The sequence below is a fragment of the Pituophis catenifer genome, unplaced genomic scaffold (assembly GCF_029215685.1).
Source record: "Pituophis catenifer annectens isolate HBS135680 unplaced genomic scaffold, rPitCat1.0.hap2 SCAF_3, whole genome shotgun sequence".
In the NCBI taxonomy this organism is placed as follows: domain Eukaryota; kingdom Metazoa; phylum Chordata; class Lepidosauria; order Squamata; family Colubridae; genus Pituophis; species Pituophis catenifer.
In genome coordinates this window covers 12,164,845-12,189,336 of record NW_027256883.1, presented here as the reverse complement: position 1 = coordinate 12,189,336, position 24,492 = coordinate 12,164,845, and the positions used below count along the sequence as shown (strand labels likewise).

The 24,492-nt window shown below is 42.4% G+C and overlaps 1 protein-coding gene across 1 annotated transcript in view; it reads right to left on the bottom strand.

Moving 5' to 3' along the window:
• The window catches only part of ADCY8 (adenylate cyclase 8), a 164,787-nt gene that overhangs the window by 88,511 nt on the left and 51,784 nt on the right, over positions 1–24,492 (bottom strand). The window contains exons 2-5 of the mRNA XM_070942014.1: positions 13,269–13,418; positions 10,429–10,559; positions 7,696–7,807; positions 2,319–2,446 (exon numbers count right to left, since the gene is read on the bottom strand). Of these exons, the coding sequence (XP_070798115.1) occupies positions 2,319–2,446; positions 7,696–7,807; positions 10,429–10,559; positions 13,269–13,418 (521 nt within the window). The remainder of the gene's footprint in view (positions 1–2,318; positions 2,447–7,695; positions 7,808–10,428; positions 10,560–13,268; positions 13,419–24,492) is intronic.

Below are 24,492 nucleotides of genomic sequence, written 5' to 3'. Positions count from 1 at the left end.
AAATTAGACATATCCAATTCCAGTAACCGTTCTTCATATGTTTTAGCCTCCAGTCCCCTAATCATCTTTGTTGCTCTTCTCTGAACTCTTTCTAGAGTCTTTTTTACATCGTGGCGACCAAAACTGGATGCAGAATTCCAAGGGTGGCCTTACCAAGGCATTATAAAGTGGTATTAACCCTTCATGTTATCTTGATTCTATCCCTCTGTTTATGCAGCCTAGAACTGTGTTGGCTTTTTTTGCTGCACACTGCTGGCTCATATCTAAATGATTGTCCTCTTTGAAAAGAAGGACAACAGATTTTCTCTGCTGGAAATGTAAAATCAGGGGGTTGCGTTAACCCATATGATGTGGTCCTATGAATTCTTGACACTTTTCCAGAATTGCATTTTAATGGACATAAGTTGATCTATGGGGAACTCTTTAGACCCTCAAGATGTTAATGTGCAGGTTGAATTATATACCATAGCTCAAGAATCGGATTGTGAGGACTCATGGTTGCATCATGCACAGGAAGATCTTTACTGTGAAATTGGAAAAGTGATATTGTTCCGAATATAATGGAATGGGCTTTCGGAAATGTGTTGCTGTTGTGCTTTTATTGGTGTTCTGCTTATATTTGGTATTAATACATATGGTCTTAAAATAAATTAATAATAACAATGATGACTAGCTTGTCTCGTGGGCACTCCATCAGTGGATGTTGTTAAGAAGAGTCTAGACAGTCACTTATCTGAAAGGGTATACATTCTCCTGCTTGAGCAAGGGGCTGGACTAGAAGACCTCCAAGGTCCCTTCCAGTTCTATTCTATTCTATTCTATTCTATTCTATTTTAGACTAGAGGACCCAGAGTGCTGAAGGCAATGTGCTGACTCTGTAAACTGCTTAGAGAGGGCTGTAAAGCACTGTGAAGCGGTCTATAAGTCCAAGTGTTATTGCTATTACATGGGAGCAAGTGCAGATAATTGACAGGTTAGTAGCTGGAGATTGAAGGGTGAATGAGAAACCACCGGGGGTGGGGTGGGGGGAATATGGAAATAGAAAGATCTTCAAATAGAGATTTAGCAAATGTGGAAAAAATAAAGCTGTAGTGGTGCTAATAGTAGTTGGGGCACTGGGTGTCATCCCAAGATGGCATCATAGGAATGGATAGGATCGTAACGAAACATGACAAAACAATGCATTACTTTGAATAAAATACTTATTACGATAGCATCTTTAGATATCCTGAAACCTTAGGAAGGATGTGGTAGCCAAAAGTATTAAATATAGATAAAACTATCTGGTAAACCATACGTAAACAACAACAATAAAAACATTCCTATAGCAGAAGCAAGTAGTTGTTGCTTCCATTTTAAATATATATATTTATACATATACATATACATATACATATACATATACATATACATATACATATACATATACATATACATATACATATACATATACATACGCGCGCGCACACACACACACACACACACACACACACACACACACGTTACCGGTTCTGTGGGTGTGGCTTGGTGGGCATGGCATGGCTTGTTGGACGTGGCTTGGTGGGTGTGGCAGGGGAAAGATACTGCAAAATCCCCATTTCCTCCTGATCAGCTGGGACTCAGGAGGCAGAGAATAGATGGGGGCGGGGACAGTCAGAATTTTTACTACCAGTTCTCTGAGCTACTCAAAATTTCCACTACCGGTTCTCCAGAACTGGTCAGAACCTGCTGAAACCCACTTCTGATATCTATATCTATATCTATATCTATATCTATATCTATATCTATATCTATATCATCTATATCTATATCTATATCTATATCTATATCTATATCTATATCTATATCTATATCTATCTATCTATGTTAAAGAGTTATGTGATGGAAAATTTCAAGTCAGGCTGCTCCATTCCTAACTTTGACCAAAATATCCCTGCTCTAAACTAGATTCCAACAAGAAATAGCGCTTAGCAATAGCATTTAGACTTGTATACCACTTCACAGTGCTTTACAGCCCTCTCTACACGGTTTAGAGAAAGAAAGAAAGAAATGGTAACCAGGAATAGTTTTCTGGCTGTAGCTGAATTGCAAGCTATACTCCGTTCTGCAATACTCCGTACACAATCCTGAATCCAAGTTTCTGCTCAAATGTCTTTTGCAATGTGGGTTAGTTCTTTCTTTCTTTCTTTCTTTTTAAAGTGGGTAGGAGTGGGGAAGACAAAGTTCCTACAAAATATTCTATTGTCCCAAGGTCAGAGCTGTAAAACCACAGACCGCAGCACAGTATGAGGGCAGCAATAAAACCAAACACAACTTACCTGATGGTTTTGATCATGCTGAGTCCCATCTCAACGCAACAGTGAGCGTGATCCTGCCGAGGCTCGGGAAGACCAGAGACACAGTAGTAGCAATCTCCCAGGATCTTAATTCTAAGGCAGTGATGTTCCTGGAGATAAAAAAGAAGAAGAAGAAGAATAGCAGCTCTGAAATTATTTATACAAAAGGAAGATGGATAGGATGAACACCGGGGAGAAAAGGATGGACATGCTTTTCTGTATCCGGAAAGAAACAAGTCTTGCTATTTTCCACAAAGAACAGGATCTTAATTCCTTTCAAGATCTGAGACCAGTAGTGATATTCAGCTGGTTCAGACTGGTTTGAGCGAACTGGTAGCAGCGCCCTGTGGGTGCCCTGCGCCCTGGCATTATGCTATCCTGTTTAGCCATGTTTTCTAAGCCACGCACATACCTGCAAGCCACGCGTGCAAGCAAAACGCATGCACGGAAGGTCGCCACATGTGTGGAAGGTGCGTGCTCACATTTTCAGTGTGCGGCGAACCGGTGGTAAAATTATGTGAAACCCACCTCTGTCTGAGACCCTTGCTAAGTTACCCATATCAGAACTCAACAGGAAAAATTCCCCATGTTTAGATTATAATAAGAGGAATCTAGTAATCGGACAATGATGAAGATGGCAATCTGAATGCAGATTAGAGTTCTCAGATTACAAGGTATTAGTGATCTATTTGGGCGATGACGAGCTGCTGTTGTTATCCCACTGTAGGGCACTTTGTTTGTTTATTTGGATCTGGTCCTTAGTGGGCAGAGAGAGAGAGAGAGAGAGACAGAGACAGAGAGAGAGACAGAGACAGAAAAGGAGAGAGAGAGAAGGAGAGAGAGAGAAGGAGAGAGACAGAGAGGAGAGAGAGAAGGAGAGAGAGAGAAGGAGAGAGAGAGAGAGAGACAGAGAAGGAGAGAGAGAGAAGGAGAGAGAGAAGGAGAGAGAGAGGAGAGAGACAGGGAAGGAGAGAGGCAGAGAAGGAGAGAAGGAGAGAGAGAGAAGGAGAGAGACAGAGACAGAGAGAAGGAGAGAGAGAGAAGGAGGGAGGGAGGGAGGGAGGGAGAGAGAGACTGGCCCAAAGTTACACAGGCAGCTTTCTGCCTAAGGTGCGACTAGAACTCAGTCTCCTAGTAATTGGCTCAAAGTCACCCAACCGGTTTTCATGGGTAAGGTGCAATTTGAACTCATGATCTCCAGTCTTTTAACCTGGCACCTTAACTACTAGACATTTCTTATTTGGAACAAAGTTTTGGCCAAACTGTCTCTAATTGATGTATCTAGAGATGATCATAAAGATGATCAATGATGATGTAGATTTAGTCAAACTCATCTGGGTGTTGCCATTTAAATTACAATGCACTCAGTCTACTGTAAACAGCAGTTTCTTGGCAGAAACAAAGGGCAAAAAATAATGCTTTTTTTGTGATACTATAAGAAATTTTAAAAACTTGAAGGAGGCCCAAGATGTGGTAGTAATGCTTTATATCATCTCTCCTAACCCTGTTAATTCTAAAATGTGATGTGTGTTTCATAATCTAGGAAGACTGGGAATATTGTACTGGATAGAATCCAACTTCTATTCTGGTCTAATAGAAGATAAGGAAAGTAAAGATAAAGGAGTCCCAGAGGATTTTACTCCTTTGGTCATTGTGATGCTCATCTCCATGTGAAGGCCATTGAGCCAGCTCTGTCCGAAGACATTTCTGTGGTCATGTAGCCAGCATAACATAACGGAGCACAGTTAACTTCCCACTGAAGTGGTACCTATTTATCTACTCACGAACTGCTAGAGTGGCAGGAGCTGCAGGAAGGGACGAGAGCTCATTCCATCATGTGGCATTCAGGTTTCGAACCTGGGCCAACAAGCCCAGTAACCTCTGAGCCACAGTGCCACCCGAGGATAAGGAGAACTATTCTATTCTTCTTATCCTCTATTAGACCACAATAAAAATCGGATTAGCCCATGCAATGAATTGGATATCTTCCAGACAAAGATGATGTAAGGGTGTATGTCTATGAGCCTGCTCTAGAATAGGTTACAATCCCTGGAAAGTTGGCTGCCTAGCAGGACAAAGATGACAGATTTCCATCTGTGCTCTGATGCGTCTCCAGATGGTCTCCACACTATGTGTAGTAATGGCAGCTTGGAAAAAAAGGCCATAAGAATTACATCACGGAGACACAGAAATCATAAAGATGGGGGTGAATTTTTTTTAAAAAATATCTGTTTCTATCAGAGTATGGCTCAAACTATTAGAAAATCTTTGCTCTTGTTTACTTGATGGTCCTCCAGTTTTCATGTTTCTTGGTTTTATTTTTCCTGAAAAAAATATGTCTGTTATTCTGATGACTCATTTAATGACTGCAATCACTTAGCAAGCCAGCTTCTGATCCAAACTGTGATTGTAAATTGAGGACTATCTGTACATCTCACCGTCACTACCACCACCAATCATCACCTAAGCGTGTAAACATAGCAGAGACAATACAGTTTTTTGACAATACAATTTTCTGCACTTCCAGCTTCTCCCTACATGAGCAGAATCCTGGAGGGGAATGTCATGAACTCCGATAACCAAAGCTGTAGGCCGCTAACCACAGGACAGCATGCCAGATTGAACCCACTAAAATTAGTTCATAATAGCAGATGCATTCCTCGATGATTCAGCGAGATGTTTTTCGTTCATTGAATATTTACACATTTAATATGATGGATTAGTAATAGCTCGGTCATGTTATGACTTAATGAATGAAGATGAAATATGAATCATTGCAGCTTAAGAGGTTTTTGAAGGCTATTTAACTGAAGATTACTCTTGACCAGTGGTGGGATTCAGCCGGTTCGGGTCAGTTCGGGTGAAACCGGTAGTTAAATTGCTGGCTGGCCCCGCCCCTTCCTGCCCCGCCTTTTCCAGGAGTCCCCACGCACCCCATTTTGGCTCCCAGTTAAGTGCAGGGAGGCCTCCTAGGCCAAAAATGGGGCATGAGGGGGAACGTGCCCCACCCGCGGCCCATTTTTGCTCTCAGGAGGCTTCAGGGAGGCTTCCTAGGCCCATTTTCGCTTCCCAGCAGGCTTCAGGAAGGCCTCCTAGGTTCAAAATGGGGCATGGGGGTATGCAGCACGGCCCCCCCATGGCCCGTTTTTGCTCCCAGGCGGGTGCAGGGAGGCCTACTAGGCCCAAAACGGGGAATGGGGGGGCAGTGTGTCCCTTCCCCCCGGCAGCCCGTTTTTGCTCCCATGGGGGTGCATGAGGCCGAGTGCTGCCTGTCACCCCCTGGACACGCCCACCACGCCCACGCCCACCACAGCCATGCCCAACCCAGCCACTCCCACCACGCCCATCCAGCCAGTCATTAGGGCAGAGAACCAGTTGTAAATTATATGAATCCCACCACTGCTCTTGGCCCACAGAATGCAAGAGAACATCTCACCTCTGCATGAAAATCTAAGCGAGGAGAAAGTTCCATCCTAGGAGATGGATGTTTAATGTACATTATTGCTGGTGAGAACAATTCTGAATGCTAGAAGATACATGTCAGATTAAAAGAATGTTTTTTTTTTTTACATAGGGCACAGTATAATTAAACGGTGGAAGTCTCCAATAGAAGATGTATTGCGTTTTGTGTTAGAGAATTTTAAAAGTTACAAAGGAGACTAATTTATGAAGAATAGCCTTTTAAACAATATCAGTCTCGATAATCATTGATGATTCAGACTACAACAACCAGATGACAGGAAGTTGAATTCATGTCCTATTTTTTGAGCTTTGAAATAATGAACAAATTAAAGACTAAGTAAATTTTTGTTTAATCTGATTTCCCCCCCCCAACTTCTTATAACCTATGACAAAATTCCCAGGCATGATTTAAAGCAAGCTTGAGAAACATGAAAAATACAACATGTCAGAAAACAAGCAAGAAAAACTGGCATCGAATAAAGTCAATGAACTTCTGCACCATTCCTCCCTGCTTCCCTCCCTCCTATGTCCTATGCCATATTATGAATTGTGCAGAGTCTTTCAACAAGGGCTGGTATGCCAGATTCTTGGCAGATGCTAAGAGCGTGCTATTAATCTCAGTTAGGAAACTTGGCTCTGAAGAAAAATGGAGGAAGTTGGATACCATATCTCCAAAGAAACCAGAGAAGAGGACAACTCATCTGTCAATTAAGCAATCAAGTCCTCTAATAGTCCTAGGGCTTAAACGTTGTGACTCCCTTTTCTATCCTTTAAGAGTAACAGTCTTCTTATTGATCATTTCTCAGCTGTGGAGGTTACTTGCACCATCTGTTGATAACAAACTTAGCTTCTTTGCCAAATTCAACCCTCTTGTTTAGTATCTACAGCAGTTTTTTCAACCTTGATAACTTGAAGATGTGTGGACTTCAATTCTCAGAATTCCCCAGCCAGCCAAATGCTGGCTGAGGAATTCTGGGAGTTGAAGTCCACACATCTTAAAGGAGCTAAGGTTGAAAAAGATTGGTTTACAGCAGGGGTGTCAAACTCGCGGCCCACGGGCTGGATGCGTCATGCACTGGCCACACCCTCCCCGATTTTAGCAAAGGGGAAAAAAGTTGTGATACATCATGTGATGACAGTGGTGAGTTGCTACCAGTTCGCCCCGGATCAGGCGAACCGGTAGCGGTGGCGGGAGGCTCTGCCCACCTGCCCGGATGCTTCTGTGCATGCATAGAAGCTTACATTCGCACGTGCCCATGAGCGAACCAGTAGCGATGGATTCTGAAACACACTACTGCATGACGACAATGTGACAACGCGAGTTTGACACCCTGGTTTACAGAGTGGTTCTGATTGCAGGAAAGACTTCTCTCCAGTAAAACTCAGTTTCCCCTTTAAGATTATGCAAATAGACCACAATATTTAAAGCATTTATTTTCCCACTAAGGAGTCCGGAGATTTGGGTACATCAGGAGAAATGGAGAATAAAACTTGCTACCTGAACTGGTTTGAGTTGGTTTCTCAAGGAACATTATCTAATTTCATGAGACATGTGATGGGAAGGAAACATTTGCTTCAAATGAAGAAAAAGGCAATTTGGCCAGGCAAATAAATGGAAGGAACAGTTCCATTAATCCAGCAAGATTAAAATCAGGGATATTTCAAGACTGTGCAACCACTACAAACAGCCTACCGAGCACATGTTAGCTGTGCCTGCCTTAGACTGAAAAACTGAGATGCACTCGGAAACTAAAAGCAAAATTTTGCATTTGGCCTTTTGAGTCACCAAATGTGCAAATTTGATTTAAGTATCTCTTTGTGAATGCATTTCTTTTTTTTTTTTCCATCGTGATTCTCTACCGAAGTTCAGGAAAAAGACATCAGCAGTTGGACTCACGTGTGCTAAGCGATCGAATCTGGCAAAAAGTTCATTCAGCATCCGTACCAGCTCTTGAGCCGATAATGTTGTAGAGAGATTGGTGAATCCTTTCACATCTGCAAAAAGAATGCTGAACACAGAAAGGAGATGAACAATCAGATTAGTAAGGAGATAGTAGGGCAACTCAAAGAGCAGTGCTACACAGAGAAGTATTCATGTATGATTGATCCTCTCATCAAGAATGGAATGGAATGGAAATGGAAATGGAAATGGAATGGAATGGAATGGAATGGAATGGAATGGAATGGAATGGAATGGAATAGAATAGAATAGAATAGAATAGAATAGAATAGAATAGAATAGAATAGAATAGAGTTTTATTGTCATTTTAAATGTACACTAATCAGGACACATTTAAATGAAATTTCGCTGCATTCAGCTCTCAAAGGATAACCATTATGGATATACCCACATAAACTCACACACATATATGACACACAGAGAAACAACACAGTCTAGTTCGGATGTAGACATGTACATGGTGAGAAAAACGAATCTTGCAAGCTTACTAGATGGATGTCACAAGGAACAAAGCTGTTACAGAATCTAGTAGTTTGCTAGAAATACTTTGAAACCTCCCCCCAGAAGGGAGCAAGAGAAACAGACCATAAAGTGGCTGTGTGAGGTCTCTAACAATGCTTTGAGCTCTAAGCACATAGCGCTTATAAGCAGTATTCTGAATAACAGGAAGCGAGCTTCCTATAATGTTCTCAGCTGTCCTCACCACTCGCTGTATGGACTTTCTATCTGAGGCACTTCAGTCACCAAACCAAAGCGAAGTTTTAGTGACTATATAGATTTTTTCCAGAATGATTTTTCCCCAACCTGATCCTTCGGTTTTCCAATGATGTAGATTAGAAATAATGTTTGTGGCAGAATCAAGTTTGGGGGAGACAGAAGAGAGAAAAGGGAACAGATAAGGTGAAGGAACAGAGGCATTAATACATCTAGAACTCAACTCACAACCATTTGCTGACCATTCAAAGTTGCAACGGCATGGAAAATAGTGATTTACGACCGTTTTTCACACTTCTGACCACCATAGCGCCCCCACTGTCACATAATCAAAATTCAGACACTTGGCAACTGATATATATATTTATGACGGTTGCAGTGTCCTCGGGTCATGTGATCACCTTTGGTAGCCTTCTGACAATCAAAGACAATGGGGAAGCCAGATTCACTTAACAAATGAGTTACTGACTTAACAATTGCAGTCATTCACTTAACAATTGTGGCAAGAAATGTCATAAAATGGGGCCAAGCACACTTAACAGCTGCATTGCTTAGCAACAGAAATTTTGAGCTCAATTGTGGTCATAAGTGAAGGACTACGTGTAGTAGTTAGGCTGGCAACATTTGTCTCTACAATCACCAAACGTCCACCTAACCCAATGGCCCTTAACCAGTGGTGAGTTGCTACCGGTTCACCTCAGGTTGGGAGAACTGGTAGTGGCGGCAGCGGGAGGCTTTGCCCACCCGCCTGGATGCTTCTGCGCATGAGCGAACCGGTAGCAAACTAAATTGAATCCCACTACTTCCCTTAACCCTAACCATGGAGAGGGAGTGGGGAAGAGAGAGAGGGAGAAGGATTAATTTATTAAGACTATGATAGGATGGCATAAAGGTAAAAGTTCCCCTTGCACATATGTGCTAGTCGTTCCCGACTCTAGGGGGCGGTGCTCATCTCCGTTTCAAAGCCGAAGAGCCAGCGCTGTCCGAAGATGTCTCCGTGGTCACGTGGCCGGCATGACTAAACACCAAAGGCGCACAGAACGCTGTTACCTTCCCACCAAAGGTGGTCCTTATTTTTCTACTTGCATATTTTACGTGCTTTCGAACTACTAGGTTGGCAGAAGCTGGGACAAGTCACGGGAGCTCACCCCGTTACGCGGCACTAGGGATTTGAACCGCTGAACTGCAGACCTTTCGATCGACAAGCTCAGCATCTTAGCCACTGAGCCATCGCGTCCCCTAGGATGGCATAGATAACTGGATAATTCCTCTCAAGCATAATAAAATATGCAGGCCTGAATAGTTATTTTAACTGAATAGTTTTAAAAAATGTGATTCTAACTGGCAGGATTGCTAGCTAGCAATCCAAGCGAAATTGGATTTCAGGATGCCCTATTGCATTCAGGAGGGTTATTTCTTTCTCATCCATGCTTTGATAGCTCTGCTTTTCTTTCCGTTTCCTGGCAGTTGCCCAGCCGGGGATAATTCAGTCTTCCATATCTTGAATTGTGCACATCTGTGCGATTGCTGCAACGGCCTGGGCATACAGCAGTAACTGAAAAGATTGTAGCTGAAGTTTAATCGTATTTACAAGGAAGCAAGTCCCATCAATTCTGTCCATACATCCTTTGAAGTTAGCATGCTTGGGATGGCAGACTCAGAGAGCTACCATGGAAAACTGAAGCGCTAAAATGAAATCAAATCCCCTCTCATTTGTAACAGAAAGTGAAGCGAGCAAAAGAAGGCTGGGATATTTTGAGGAATTCGACCAGGGACATTTTCCTGGTTTCAAACAGGAAGAAGAAGCAAAGAATAACAACAACAAGAAGAAGAGAAACTCAACAATTCAGGAACGTCTCCTAACCTTCCAAACCAATGAGGAAGAAATTGACCAAAAGACAAACATGAATTCAGCAGAAGGAGACACGGTTAATCCGGAAAAAAAAGAAGAAGCACCTGACGTTTTCATAACGGTGAATATAGATCTTATGGAACTGGTGTTGTAAATGTTCGCCTTCCACATTGCTCATGTCATTAATCATTTCTAGCACGACAAATCGAGGCAACACAGACAGAACCAGCCGCTCCTGAAAAAACAAACAAAAACAGGGAGAGGACGAGTTAATAGTCTCTGGATTGAATGAACCAATCAAATTGCAACCAACCAAAAGCAAAAAAACTGACTTTCACCTGAAGTCTATTGATTCAGTGGAAAATATTTAGACATTTGAATCTTTCATTGGTGAAGATTCTGGGGAGATGGGCAGCCATATAAATGAATGAATGAATGAATAAAAATATAAGCACTTGGACTGTTGTTTTGAAATGTATTGAATTGTTTTTCCTTTTTTACGAAAAACAACTGTGCATGGAACATTGTTTAAAAGGAGATATCTCAGATATTAATGTTTTTTTCCCCCCAAAATCAACTTGCAGTGAAAAGAAATGTAAAAATCTTCCCTTGTGTCAAAATAGCTCAGGAAATATTCTAAAATATTTGGAATCTTCAAACATTTTAGAGAAAGGTATAGAATAGAATAATAGAGTTGGAAGGGACCTTGGAGATCTTCTAGTCCAACCCTCTGCTTAGGCAGGAAACCCTACACCACTTCAGAGAAATGGTTATCCAACCTCTTCTTAAAAACTTCTAGTGTTGGAGCATTCACAACTTCTGGAGGCCAGTTGTTCCACTGATTAATTGTTCTAACTGTCAGGAAATTTCTCCTTAGTTCTAGGTTGCTTCTCTCCTTGTTTAGTTTCCATTCATTGCTTCTTTTTCTGCCCTCAGGTAGAAAAAGTCAAGCTATTCTCTGCTTTGGAGAATAGCTTGACTCCCTCTTCTTTGTGGCAGCCCCTGAGATATTGGAACACTGCTATCATGTCTCCCCTAGTCCTTCTTTTCTTTAAACTAAACATGTCCAGTTCCTGCAACTGTTCTTCATATGTTTTAGCCTCCAGTCCAGATATTGTGATATGGGATCTTCCCACTTGCTGTTGATCTTCTAATATTATTAATTTGTTTTTTTAAAACAAATTATCCTCCCTTTATTATTTTTATACATAACTCAAGGCTTTCATGCTTAAGGCAGAACTACAACTCACTGTCTCCTGGTGGTCTATCCTGGTGTCTTAACCCACTAGATTAAACTGGATTTTATTTTTATTAGTGGTTTTTATTGGTTTTATTATGACCCTATGTAGATAAGAACCACTTTTGAACTATGCCTGCATTACTAGCAGTAATGGGGCCGGAGGGCTATGTAATTTTGAGCATATGGCAGCTTTCTGCCTGGGTAGTAAGTATCATTATTAAGCTAACAGCATCTTTTGCAGAGAAGCATTCTTGTTCCGATGACTGCAACATTTCTGATTATGCAGAGATCAGTGACACGCAGTTGAGTCTGGCCGGTAGGGAGATAAAGAGCTTTTTTGGGCGAATCATCTTTGTTGCTCTTCTCTGCACTTTTTCTAGAGGCTCAACATCTTTTGTACATCATGGCGACCAAAACTGAATGCAGTATTCCAAGTGTGGCCTTATCTCTGATTGTTAAAACTATTTTTTATTGGTATCGCCTTTGTCTTCCAGCTTTAAAAAAAAAAAAAAAAAAAAGTTAAGCGCATGCAATTTTGGAGGCGAGAACTCACTTCACAGATCAAAGACTTTAGATCAAGATCCATTTCCTCATTCGCCAAAACGTCCCCCTGGGGTAGAACAAACTTTTGCTGTTCCTTTGGACCAGTGCTTATCATATATCTCATTCCATTGAAAGAGGAGAAAAATTAAACTCCCTGTGCTATGCCCAAATGTTTGAATATAAATAGTTATGGATGATCTCGCATTTTAGCTTAAAGCAAGATGACTCACACATTTCTATCTAGAGGTTTTCAGCTGAATGAATGACTCTGGCCACCAGTAAACTCCTATTCAAAGAATATTCAAGAAAAAAAGTACCTATTTTCTCCTATGGTGCTTAAGAGTTTGCTCCTTTTTTAAAAGCCATTTATCACAGCACTAATAACCCCTTTTGTCTTCATTCCAAGTGCATTTAATGTATTGTTGCTAAGTTCTTATTAAGCATGGAACTTATTTTAAGGCGAGAAAAGCGAAGCATCAAGTAAAGTGTTTTTCACTAAGAAGAACTGATGCTTTAATCCTAAACCTGAAGATTGGATGAAAATATTCAGTATTCTTAATCTTCTGCAAGAACGAAAATGCTGCCAGAAGTCTTCCACTGTTGCAAAGCCAAGGGCAGAATGGAGAGCACCAGTAGTGGAATTCAAATAATTTAACAACCGGTTCTCTGACCTAATGACCGGCTGGGTGGGCTTGGCCATGGTGGGCATGGCCAGGGGGTGTGACAGGCAGCACTCGGCCTACTGCACACCCCTTGAGGAAAAACGGGCCCTGGGGGGATGCACCCCCCCGGTGCCCCGTTTTGGGCCTAGTAGGCCTCCCTGCAGCCTCTTGGGAGCAAAATCGGACTGGGGGGAGCAGTGCCGCACTCCCCCGTGCCCCGTTTTGGGCCTAGTAGGCCTCACTGCAGCCTCCTGGGAGCAAAAACAGGCTGCGTAGGGGCCGTGCTACACTCCCCCATGCCCCGTTTTGGGCCTAGGAGACCTCTCTGCTGTCTCCTGGGAGTGAAAACAGGGCATGTGGGGACTTCTGGAAGGGGCGGGGCGGGGAAGGGCCAGCCAGCAATTTAACTACCAGTTCGCCCGAACTGGCCCGAACCGGCTGAATCCCACCACTGGAGAGCACACAGGGGAAGTTCTTTAGATGTTCCCTCTTGCCTTACCTGACGCTGATTTTCGGTTTCCAGCCGCAGTCGAGCTTCTACACATCTTCGGGTCTCTAAGAAAGCTTGGCGTTGAGCTCGATCCGACAGGTAGCTAATGAAGATCCCAGCGGTATTCATGCACATAAATAAAACCGCCTGAGCTGCTGTCTGCAGGGGGCAACAGGAAATGAACACAAATGAGAGGCCCGTATTCAAATTTAGTAGTACATTTTTTTTTCTTTTTATGACCTGAAATCCCTTTCTGTTGAGGTGACTGAATGGAGCTGAGCATGTTTACTGGATGGATGCCCTTCCTGACGCCTATGTGGAGTTCGCAGCAGATATTTTCTCTCTGCTCCCTGATAGTACAAACACAAGTAGTCCTCGACTTACAACCACAATTGAGCCCAACATTTCTGTTCTTAAGTGAGACATTTGTTAAGCGAATCTTTTGCCCCATTTTATGACTTTTCTTGCTACAGTTAAGTGAATCTCTGGGGTTGTAAAGCTAGTAAAAAATGAATCTGGCTTCCCCATTGATTTTGCCTGTCAGAAGGTTGTAAAAGGGGATCACATGACCCCAGGACATTACAGCCGTCATAAATGTGAACCAGTTGCCAAGCATCTGAATTTTTATCACATGATCCTGGGGATGCTGCAAAGGTTGTAACTATGAAAAACGGTCATGTCACATTTTTCAGATCCGTCGTAACTTTGAACAGTCACTAAAGGAACTCTTGTAAGTTGAGGACTATCTGATATTCTCCACATTATCTCCACATTCAGGCTATGGAAAACTAAAACAATACTTAGTTGGTCAACCAATGAGCTGAAATCGCTCTGTACATTCCCCAAACTATACTATGGGTATCTATTTGAGATGTTGAAGAAAGTGTAAGATGTAGTGCTTACATGAATGAAAACTAGCTGTCCCAGTTGGAGCAATTAGTTCCCAATCATTTCATGCTGTAATATAGTCACATACCAGAATCCCACATAATTTAGGATTTGCAAACACATGCATGCTTTTTTAATTGATCCCATTAACACCCTCAGATGAATAAAAACTTAGGGCGGAATTGATTAATGTACTTAAGAAATACTTCTTATATGTTAATCTATGTTTGTCTGAAGGGATGCGGTGGCTCAGCGTCTAAGATGCTGAGCTTGTCAATCGAAATGTCAGCAGTTCAGCAGTTCGAATCCCTAGTGCCACATAATGGGGTGAGCTCCTGTTACTTGTCCCAGCTTCTGCCAACCTAGCAGTTCAAAAGCACGTAAAACATGCAAGTAGAAAAATAGGGACCACCTTTGGTGGGAAGGTAACAGCATTCCGTGCACCTTTGGTGTTTAGTCATGCTGGCCACATGACCATGGAGACGTCTTCGGACAGCACTGGCTCTTTGGCTTTGAAACGGAGATGAGCACCACCCCCTAGAGTTGGGAACGACTAGCACATATGTGTGAGGGGAACCTTTACCTTTTACTTATGTTTGTCTGGAAAATCTAGCAGAGGAGTACCATTTTTGTATATCCTCGACCAAGAACAAGATATTTCTTTTATCTGGGATGGACATCCTCTTCTACCAAGCATTCAATTCCAGAGGGAAATCCATTTACAACACCCTGAATACTCATTCCAACTGGTTGAGTCAAAATTCACAATCAATGGAGTGACACAAAGAAGCCTTTCCTAAATGAGATATGAACATACCAACTTTCTTTGGATCACTGTCAAGAGTTGAATATTAGTACTAACACCACTTTACAAAGCCTTAGTACGGCCATACTTGGAATTCTGTATCCAATTCTGGCCACCACAATATTAAAAAAGATATCAAAAGTCTGGAAAGGGTGCAGAGAAGAGCAACAAGAATGATCAGATGGTTGGAGGCTAAAACATATGAAGAACAGTTACAGGAATTGGGTATGTCTAATCTAATGAAAAGAAGGACTAGGGAGACATGATAGCAGTGTTCCAATATCTCAGGTGGTGCCAAAAAGAAGAGGGAGTCAAGCTATTCTCCAAAGCACCTGAAGGCAGGACAAGAAACAATGGGTGGAAACTGATCAAGGAGAGAAGCAACCTAGAACTAAGGAGAAATTTCCTGACAGTGAGAACAATTAATCAGTGGAACAACTTGCCTTCAGAAGTTGTGGGTGCTTCATCACTGGAGGCTTTTAAAAAGGATTGGACAACAATTTATCTGAAATGGTACAAGGTATCCTGCTTGGACTAGAAGACCTCCAAGGTCCGTTCCATGTCTATTATTCTATGTTCTATGTTCTAAAAAGAAGTCAACATTTGGGCTATGAATAATTAGATCTGGCTGGCAAGAGCAGCGGTGAAATGTAACAATGGATTTTGATGAAAGCCCCTAATGCTGACTCTGCGTGGAGATAAAAAAAAAAGAGAGATAAGAAGTACTTGGAAGCATTAAACTCTCGCTGAACTACAAACGTTTGCAAGGAATGAGTCATGGTACCAGAGTCAGGACTGATTGCAAACACAATTAGCCATTTTTAATATATTTTTATTTCATTTACTTTCACAGAACATCTTGTGACTTGCTTGGCAGTCTGGTGTAATATAGGAGGAGAGGGGTCAGGAAAAACATACATCATACTCAGCATGGCACTGTTATCACTGTTGTTATCGCTGTCGGTTTATTTGGGGAAATAATGAACACAGAATGAAATCATTCGGCAGGCCCAGATTTAGGCTTTGTTGCGCAGTAGCTTTTTGGGAGGGGTTGGGTTGGTAATAAGGGTTGGGTTCTCTTTGGTTACACAAAAGTGCCCCAAAGTTGTAGTAATAGATCTTGGCCACCAAACTTAGCATTCTTGGACATTTTGAAAATAGCAATAGCACTTAGACTTATATATCACTTCGTAGTACTTTTACAGCCCTCTCCTAGTGATTTACAGAGTCAGCCTATTGCCTCCAACAATCTGGGTCCTCATTTTACCAACTTCGGAAGGATGGAAGGATGAGTCAATCTGGAGCTGCTCAGAATCGAATTGCTGGCAGTCAGCAGAGTTACCTGCAATACTGGCCTGGCCTAAATCTTCTCCCCTTTTTAAATGTAAATTTTAATTTGTTTTAAATTATGGGGTATTTTAAATTTGTTCAGCCAAATTATTTAATTCGTTTTTATTTTATTTTAAATTTTTGTATTTATGTGTTTTTATCTTGTGGCTGTTCACCGCCCTGAGTCCTTCGGGAGAAGGACGGTATAGAAATGTAATAAAATAAAAATAAAATAAATAAATACTGCATTCTAACCACTGTGCTACCACAGCATCATATGAGCCACGGTGGCGCAGTGGTTAGAATGCAGTACTGCAGACGACTTCTGCTGCCTGCCGGCTGCCTGCAATTTGGCAGTTCAAATCTCACCAGGTTCAAGGTTGACTCAGCCTTCCATCCTTCCGAGGTGGTTAAAATGAGGACCCAGATTGTCTGGGGAAATAGGCTGACTCTGTAAACCACTTAGAGAGAGCTGTCAAGCACTGTGAAGCGGTATATAAGTCTAAGGGCTATTGCTATCAATAGAATAATGAAAGTTTCTAAATGTCAATGTTGCAAAGGTACAAAGTACATGGACTGAGGTCTTCTTAGAGGTCTGACATGATAGCAGTGTTCCAATATTTAAGGGACTGCCCCAAAGAAGAAGGAGTCAACCTATTTTCCAAAGCACCTGAAGACAAAAGAAGAAGCAATGGAGGAAACGAATCAAGGAGAGAAGCAACCTAGAACTAAGGAGAAATTTCCTGACAGTGAGAACAATTAATCAGTGGAACAACTTGCCTCCAGAAGTTGTGGATGCTCCAATACTGGAAGTTTTTAAGAAGAGATTGGACAACCATGTGTCTGCAATGGTATAGGATTCTCTGCTTGAGCAGGGGGTTAGAAGATTTCCAAGGTCCCTTCTAAATCTGTTATTCTGTTAGAATTGCAAATTCAAGAGGAAAAAGAATTTTGCAGGATCTGGCAAGGGCTTCTTCTGTTTTGTACTTGGGGTACACGTCAGCATTTGAGGGACATTATTTGCATCAGAATATCACATCAGACCTTTAATCATAGTTCCCTTTCCGTGGACATCATGAGTCCCATTGTTCAGAGATCAAATAAAATTATAAAGTATAATTTGTTTCCCAGAAGGGTGATGACGTGATCCAAAATGAGAATAAATTTTTAAAAATGAGCAACTGAAACTCTGAAAGCCAGGCATACTTGTTGCAGTCCTATCAGTCTGGACTCCCAGCAACTGCCTGGAGAAGTTCTTGCAGTTTTCATGGCAAGATTCCAGAAATAGTTTGCCATTGACTCTTTCCTAGAGTTGAGTGAGATTATGCCTCTCTGTTTCTAGTCTGGTACCTTCACCACTACACCAAACTGTCTTTGAAAACAGGCATGGGGTCAGTGGTGAAATCCAAATTTTTTTACTACCGGTTTTGTGGACATGGCTTGGTGGGCATGGCAGGGGAAGGATACTGCAAAATCCCCATTCCCTCCCCACTCCTGGGGGAAGGATATTGCAAAATCTCCATTTCCAGCCCACTCTGGGGCCAGCCAGATGTGGTATTTGCTGGTTCTCCAAACTACTTAAAATTTCCACTACCGGTTCTCCAGAACCTGTCAGAACCTGCTGGATTTCACCCCTGCATGGGGTCCTCTAAAACCAGGAAGCTAGATGAAAACACAAAACATCTTCTCTGATGGATAGATAACATCATTAAACAAGGTTGTCTTCAGGAGCCAAAAGGAAGACAATGCAATCAAAGTTCCAGCCCCATTTTACATGTGCAAAATGTACAACATGCCAAGGGAACATGGAACATAGAGTAATAAAGTTGGAAGTAACCAGAGGTGGTTTCAGCAGGTTCTGACCACTTCTGGAGAACCAGTAGTGGAAATTTTGAGTAGTTCGGAGAATTGATAGTAAAAATTTTGACTGGCCCCACCCCCATCTATTCTCTGCCTCCCAAGTCCCAGCTGATTGGGAGGAAATGGGGATTTTGCAGTATCCTTCCCCACCATGCCACGCCCATGCCCACCAAGACATGCCACGCCCACCAAGCCACACCCACAGAACCGGTTGTAAAAAAATTTGAAACCTACCACTGCTCCAAACCCTGTTAAGGCAGGAAACCCTATACCACTTCAGACAAATATTTGTCCAATCTTTTCTTAAAAACTTCCAATGATGGAGCACCCACAACTTCTGAAGGCAAGTTGTTCCATTGCTTAATTGTTCTGTCAAGAATTTTTGCCTTAGTTCTACATTGGTTCTCTCCTCGGTTAGTTTCCATTCATTGTTTCATGCTGGCTGTGAGGAATTCTGGGAGTTGAAGGGGTTGGGTTTGGGTTGCTTAGCTGCCATCTTGCCTTTTTTTTGAAATCCCCTGTCATGGAAGACAATCTTCATTCTGAAAGATGAAGCAATTATCGAAGAGCACTGTTCTGTTATGGCTGCTCAGGTCACTGATCTCATAAAGCTGACAAATTGCAGAGAGTGGATTGCAATTCTTTACTTCAATTTCTTTACTATCTCCATTGGAGGAGGAAGAAGAAAGAGAAGGAGGACAGCGAGGAAGAGGTGGTGGTGGAGGAGGAGGAGGAGGAGAAAAAGGAGGAAGATAAGAGGGAAGGAAGGAAGTACCAGAATGCAAAAATTAGCTGGAGACCTACCAGTATATGAGTCAACATTCCTAGCACTGAGTCCCCTCATATTTTTGCCTGCATATATTCTCCATCCCCTCAAAAATGGTTGAACTACAACAATGTCTCATCGCATATCTTACAAACTTTGATCTTCTCATTCAAGGTTGTGTGAGATTTTGGTGAAACGTTAGCCCCATTTGGAGCATTCAGGATACCATTCAAAGTTCAAAAAGGTGTGCAAGTGTTCATATGTACCACATTTCTGACTCCCATAAAGCAAAATGAACATACAGTGCTCACCTACCAATATGGTATATATATTGTGTGTGTGTGTGCGCGCACACACACACAGTGTTCTTAGGAGGCAAACTTTATAGACACAGTTAATGTATTTATGATAGAACAGAGAAGGTAAACACTGCAGGAATGCTATTCACTTACTTTCCCTACCCGTTTGCAAATGTGAGCGCATGCGCCACTTCCGTGCGTGCACACGGCCTTCTGCACATGTGCTTTGCTCGCACACGTGCCTTCCGTGCATGCACCCGGCCTCAAAAACGTGCCTAAATAGGATGGCATAGAACCGGGGTGGGCCCACACTCGATTTCTGCTACTGGTTCGGGCGAACCGGTCTGAGCGAACTGGTCCGAACCGGCTGAATACCACCTGTGACTGTCTGCCATTTTGTCAAGCTGTCAGTGTGATAACCCGAGTCTGGAATAGTGCTTCAAGAACAACAGATAAGCACTTTACATACTGTAGAAATAGTCTCTCATAGCAGGGAAAATATTAAAATGGGTGAAAACCTGAGAGAAAGTTGGAGAGGTGTGGATGTTGGAGAGGGGAAGGATGAGGGGAAGGAAGAGGAAGATGGCTAGCTGGCAAGCAAGGTGAGAATTAAGTACTCTTTGTTGCTAAAGGAATGCAGGCTTCAGGGTGACTCAGAATAAGCAAAAAAGAGTCAGCAAGAAGACAACACAGTATGGGATCTGTCTCTCCTGTGCAGATTCCCAAAGACTGAAAAAAGAGACCCAAAGAGGAAGAAAAATCTAGGTTTTGCCAGCCTCAAAAAGATTGCCAGCTAAGTTTGAAATGATCTTGATTAACTCCTATGGAAAATTCAGTGGCAATTACATTACATGAGACTGGAGGCTCCCTCCATTTAGCAGAAGCTGTATGATTGTTGACAGATAATTAGTCCCCAAACTGTTGGAGCAGTTAGCTCATAAAGTAATTTTCTACACTCCACACTTCTTTAAAGTCAGATGCCCAGCAACAGGAGAGAGAATTGTGAGTTTATTTATACCCCTTAGCTGAATCTCCTTCGCTCTGGTATCTGTCAGGAAAAGCCAGTCTTTCAAAGAAAATGATGCCTTTTCCCCTTGGTTGATTGATTGATTGATTGATTGATTATGTGTCACCAAGACCTTGTGGCTCTTGTTACTCTTGCTACACTAAGAATAAAGGCAAACAAACAAACAAATAAACAAACAAACAGTCAAGAAACAGTCAAGAAATGAGGACCCAGTTTGTGGGGGCAATAAGCTGACTTTGTATAAATATACAAAAGTATGAAGGCTATTGCTTAACGCATTGTAAGCCGCCCTGAGTCTCCGGAGAAGGGCAGCATATCAATCAAATTAAAACAAAACAAAACACTTTGCATGCTATATTCTTCCAGCTCTATTCTGATTCTATTTTGTCTGCTTAATCTGAAATCTCACAACAGTGTCTTACTGTGTCTTACTGTATATGGGTCTCAGGGGTGGGTTCTAAATTTTTTTACTACCGGTTCTGTGGGCGTGGCTTATTTTGTGGGCATGGTTTGATGGTCATGTGACAATTATTTAGGATTTAGCAGAGGTACTGGTCTACCAGGCTTTTAACTGCTTGCAGAGCTGTACTGGTCTACCCATTTCTTCTTGGAGCGTTCCAGTCTACTCATTTGTTTTTTAAGGCACCGGTCTACTCATTGCTACTCATAAGGTCAGTAAACACTCAGCTGCATTCAGTTGCCCAGATTCCAACCCGCAAGGGATTATGGGGTCGTTAAAAGAAGAAGATGATTTGCTATTTACACAACAATTGAAAAGAGTGAAAATTGGGACAATCCAGCCAAAGGAGGATTATCAGATGGATGTTACCATCACCTGTGCCTAACCTTGCGGATGTGAACATGATCACTTTCAGAATGTGTAATCAGCATTGGATGGCTGTAGATTTTGAAAGAAGTTGAGACAGTAGAAAAATTCCAGAGAAGAACAATAAAGATGCTTAGGGGATTGGAGGTTAAAACATACGAAGAACTAGTTTAGTGAAAGGAAGGAACTAGGGGAGACATGATAGCAGTTTTCCTATATCCGAGGGGCTCCCACAGAGAAGAGGAGTCAACTCTAAAGCACCAGAAGGCAGGACAAGGAGCAATGGAGAGAAGCAACCTAGAACTAAGGAGAAATTTTGTGATGGTGAGGACAATCAATCAGTGGAACGGCTTGCCTTCAAAACTTGTGGGTACTTCATCACTGGAGGATTTTTAAGAAGAGATCTCTCTAAAATAGTATAGGTATTCCTGCTTGAGCAGGGGGTTGGACTAGAAGATCTCCAAGGCTCCTTCCAACTCTGTTATTCTGCTATTCTGAATTTACACAATTACAATCCCAACACATCGGTTAGAGTCTCAGATTAGGGCTACAGTAGGCTGGTGTACAGAAATGCATTCCGCCTACATAAATGTAAAGGTTCCCCTCGCACATACGTGCTAGTCGTTCCCGATTCTAGAGGCCAGTGCTCATCTCCGTTTCAAAGCCGAAGAGCCAGCACTGTCCGAAGACGTCTCCGTGGTCATGTGGCCGGCATGAGTAAACGCCAAAAGCGCACATAACACTGTTACCTTCCCACCAAAGGTGGTCCCTATTTTTCTACTTGCATTTTTTACGTGCTTTCAAACTGGCAGAAGCCAGTTGGCAGAAGCTGGGACAAGTAATGAGAGCTCACCCCGTTACGCGGCACTAGGGATTTGAACCGCTGAACTGCCGACCTTTCGATCGTCAAGCTCAGCATCTTAGCCACTGAGCCACCGCGTCCCTTCATCCCCCTACATACTTGCAAGCAATTTCCATTTTAATTCATTCTCATTTTATTATAGCAAGCCTATCTAACCCTGACCTGCTCCTGCCTTCATGGGAGGCAGTGGAGGGTTCCCCCCACCCATTCTCCCAACAAGATGCTTCTTCAACAAGCATCAAATTCATCAACTTAATGTTTCCTTGTGGGCGTTTGCTCCCATATGTATCTAAAACAATTATTCCAGATAACGATATGAAATAATTTGGCAAAGTGTTTCAGAGATTTGGGAGATTGAAACCAGGGGTGAAATGCTCCCGGTTCAGACCGGATCGCCCCATCTGGTAGCGATGGAGGCGGGTGGTTCGGAGAACCGGTAGCAAAAATCCCTGCCCCCCCCACCCCCATGCCCAGCTGAGCCGTACAATCATCAGAGACTTTTTTTTTTACTTTTAAAAGCATTTTTTCTACAACCTCTTCGGCCAAAAAAATGCTTTTAAAAGTAAAAAAAAAAAAGCCTCTGATGATCGCGTAACTCAGCTGGGATCATCAAAGGCTTTTAAAAGAAAAAAAAGGGTTTTTTTTCTTTTAAATGCCTCTGACGATCCAAGCTGAGTTGCCTGATCGTCAGAGGCATTTAAAAGAAAAAAAAGTCTCTGCCCCATCAGGCAACTCAGCTGGGATCGTCAGAGCCTTTTGAAAGCATTTTTTTTACAACCTCTTCACCAAAGAAGTTGTAGAAAAAATGGTTTTAAAAGTAAAAAAAAAAAATGGCCATGCCCACCCAGTCACATTATCCCCCCACCAAGCCACGGCCACAGAACTGGTAGTAACAAATTTTAGATTTCACCCCTGATTGAAACACATACACACACATATACTCCAAAAGCCCTTTAACAGATCGGGTAGAGCAGATTGGAACAGTGGCATCGCTCCTGGGATTATTCCGTTATATCATGTCCCAGGTTGATGCACCCTTTGTGATATCTTAAATGGGTTCGTCAACTGTAATCTCTCTGACATCTTTGCTGAAGGCCTCTTCCCCCAGGCCCAGCCCGAAAGTGCTCAAATAAATATTAACTTGTTCCTTTCCCCCTCATTTAGTGCTCTGACACATGTATGGAGTTATACAGGAGTTATAAATAGTTCTTTATGACAACGTGTCTGAGATTCTGCTCTGCATGTATAACGGAAGAGAAGAAAGGCAGAAAGAGAGAAAACAGATTGAAAAAAACCCCGTAAAGTTGGCTTTTTCTTAAGGGAGATTCTGAACACTATTCCATATTTTTTAGAATGGAATGGAAGGGAAGGGAAGGGAATGAAATGGAAGGGAAGGGGAGGGGAGGGGAGGGGAGGGAAGAGAAAAGAAGAGAAGGGGAGGGGAGGGGAGAGGGGAGGGGAGAGGGGAGGGGAGAGGGGAGGGGAGGGGAGGGGAGAGGAGAGGAGAGGAGAGAAGAGAAGAGAAGAGAAGAGAAGAGAAGAGAAGAGAAGAGAAGAGAAGAGAAGAGAAGAGAAGAGAAGAGAAGAGAGAGGAGGGAAGGTGAATAGGATAGGATAGGATAGGGTAGGGTAGGGTAGGGTAGGGTAGGGTAGGGTAGGGTAGAATAGAATAGAATAGAATAGAATAGAATAGAATAGAATAGAATAGAATAGAATAGAATAGAATAGAATAGAATAGAATAGAATAGAATAGAATATTTTTTATTGGTCAAATGTGATTAGGCACAGAAGGGATTTGTCGGTGCATAAGCGCTCAGCGTACATACAAGCAACAAAGTGATAAATCATAAATCATAAGATACAATCATAAATCATAAGATACAAACAACAGACAGGCAGATAGTCATAAGATACCCATAGGAGTAGGTAAAAGGAAACACGAGAAGGATAATCGTAATATAGCCCTACTACATGATTGAGATATCCTTAGGCATAAGACAGGGCAATGGGAATTAAGTGTTTAGCAGAGTGATGGCATGAGGGGAAAAACTGCCTTTGTGTCTAGTTGTCTTGGCATGCAGTGCCCAACAGAGGCAGCCTAAGGGAACGAATTGAAAAAAAAAAACATGTCTAGGATGTGAGGGGTCTGTAGATATTTTCTCAGCCCTCTTTCTGGCTCATGCAGTATACAAATCATCAATGAAAGGCAGGCTGGTTGCAATTCTTCTTTCTGCAGTCCAGCTATCTGTTGAAGTCCAAATTGTTGTACCAAACCAGACAGTTACTTATAGATGATTATGTTTATAGATAATTTTCAACCATCAAAGGCAGGAGTGTCAAACTGGATTTCTTCAAGGGCCGGATCAGCAATCTACTTCTCTTCCGTGGGCCAGCCGGGGGGTGGGGGGGAGAGACGGGACAGATTGCCTCCTGCAGCACTTTGCTGGCCAAAATGGGTTGCGGGGGGGGACTGTGTGTAGCCCCCCACACCAGTGGTGAAATCCAATTTTTTTTTACTACTAGTTCAGCAGCCGTGGCTTGGTGGGCGTGGTGTGACTTGGTGGGCGGGGC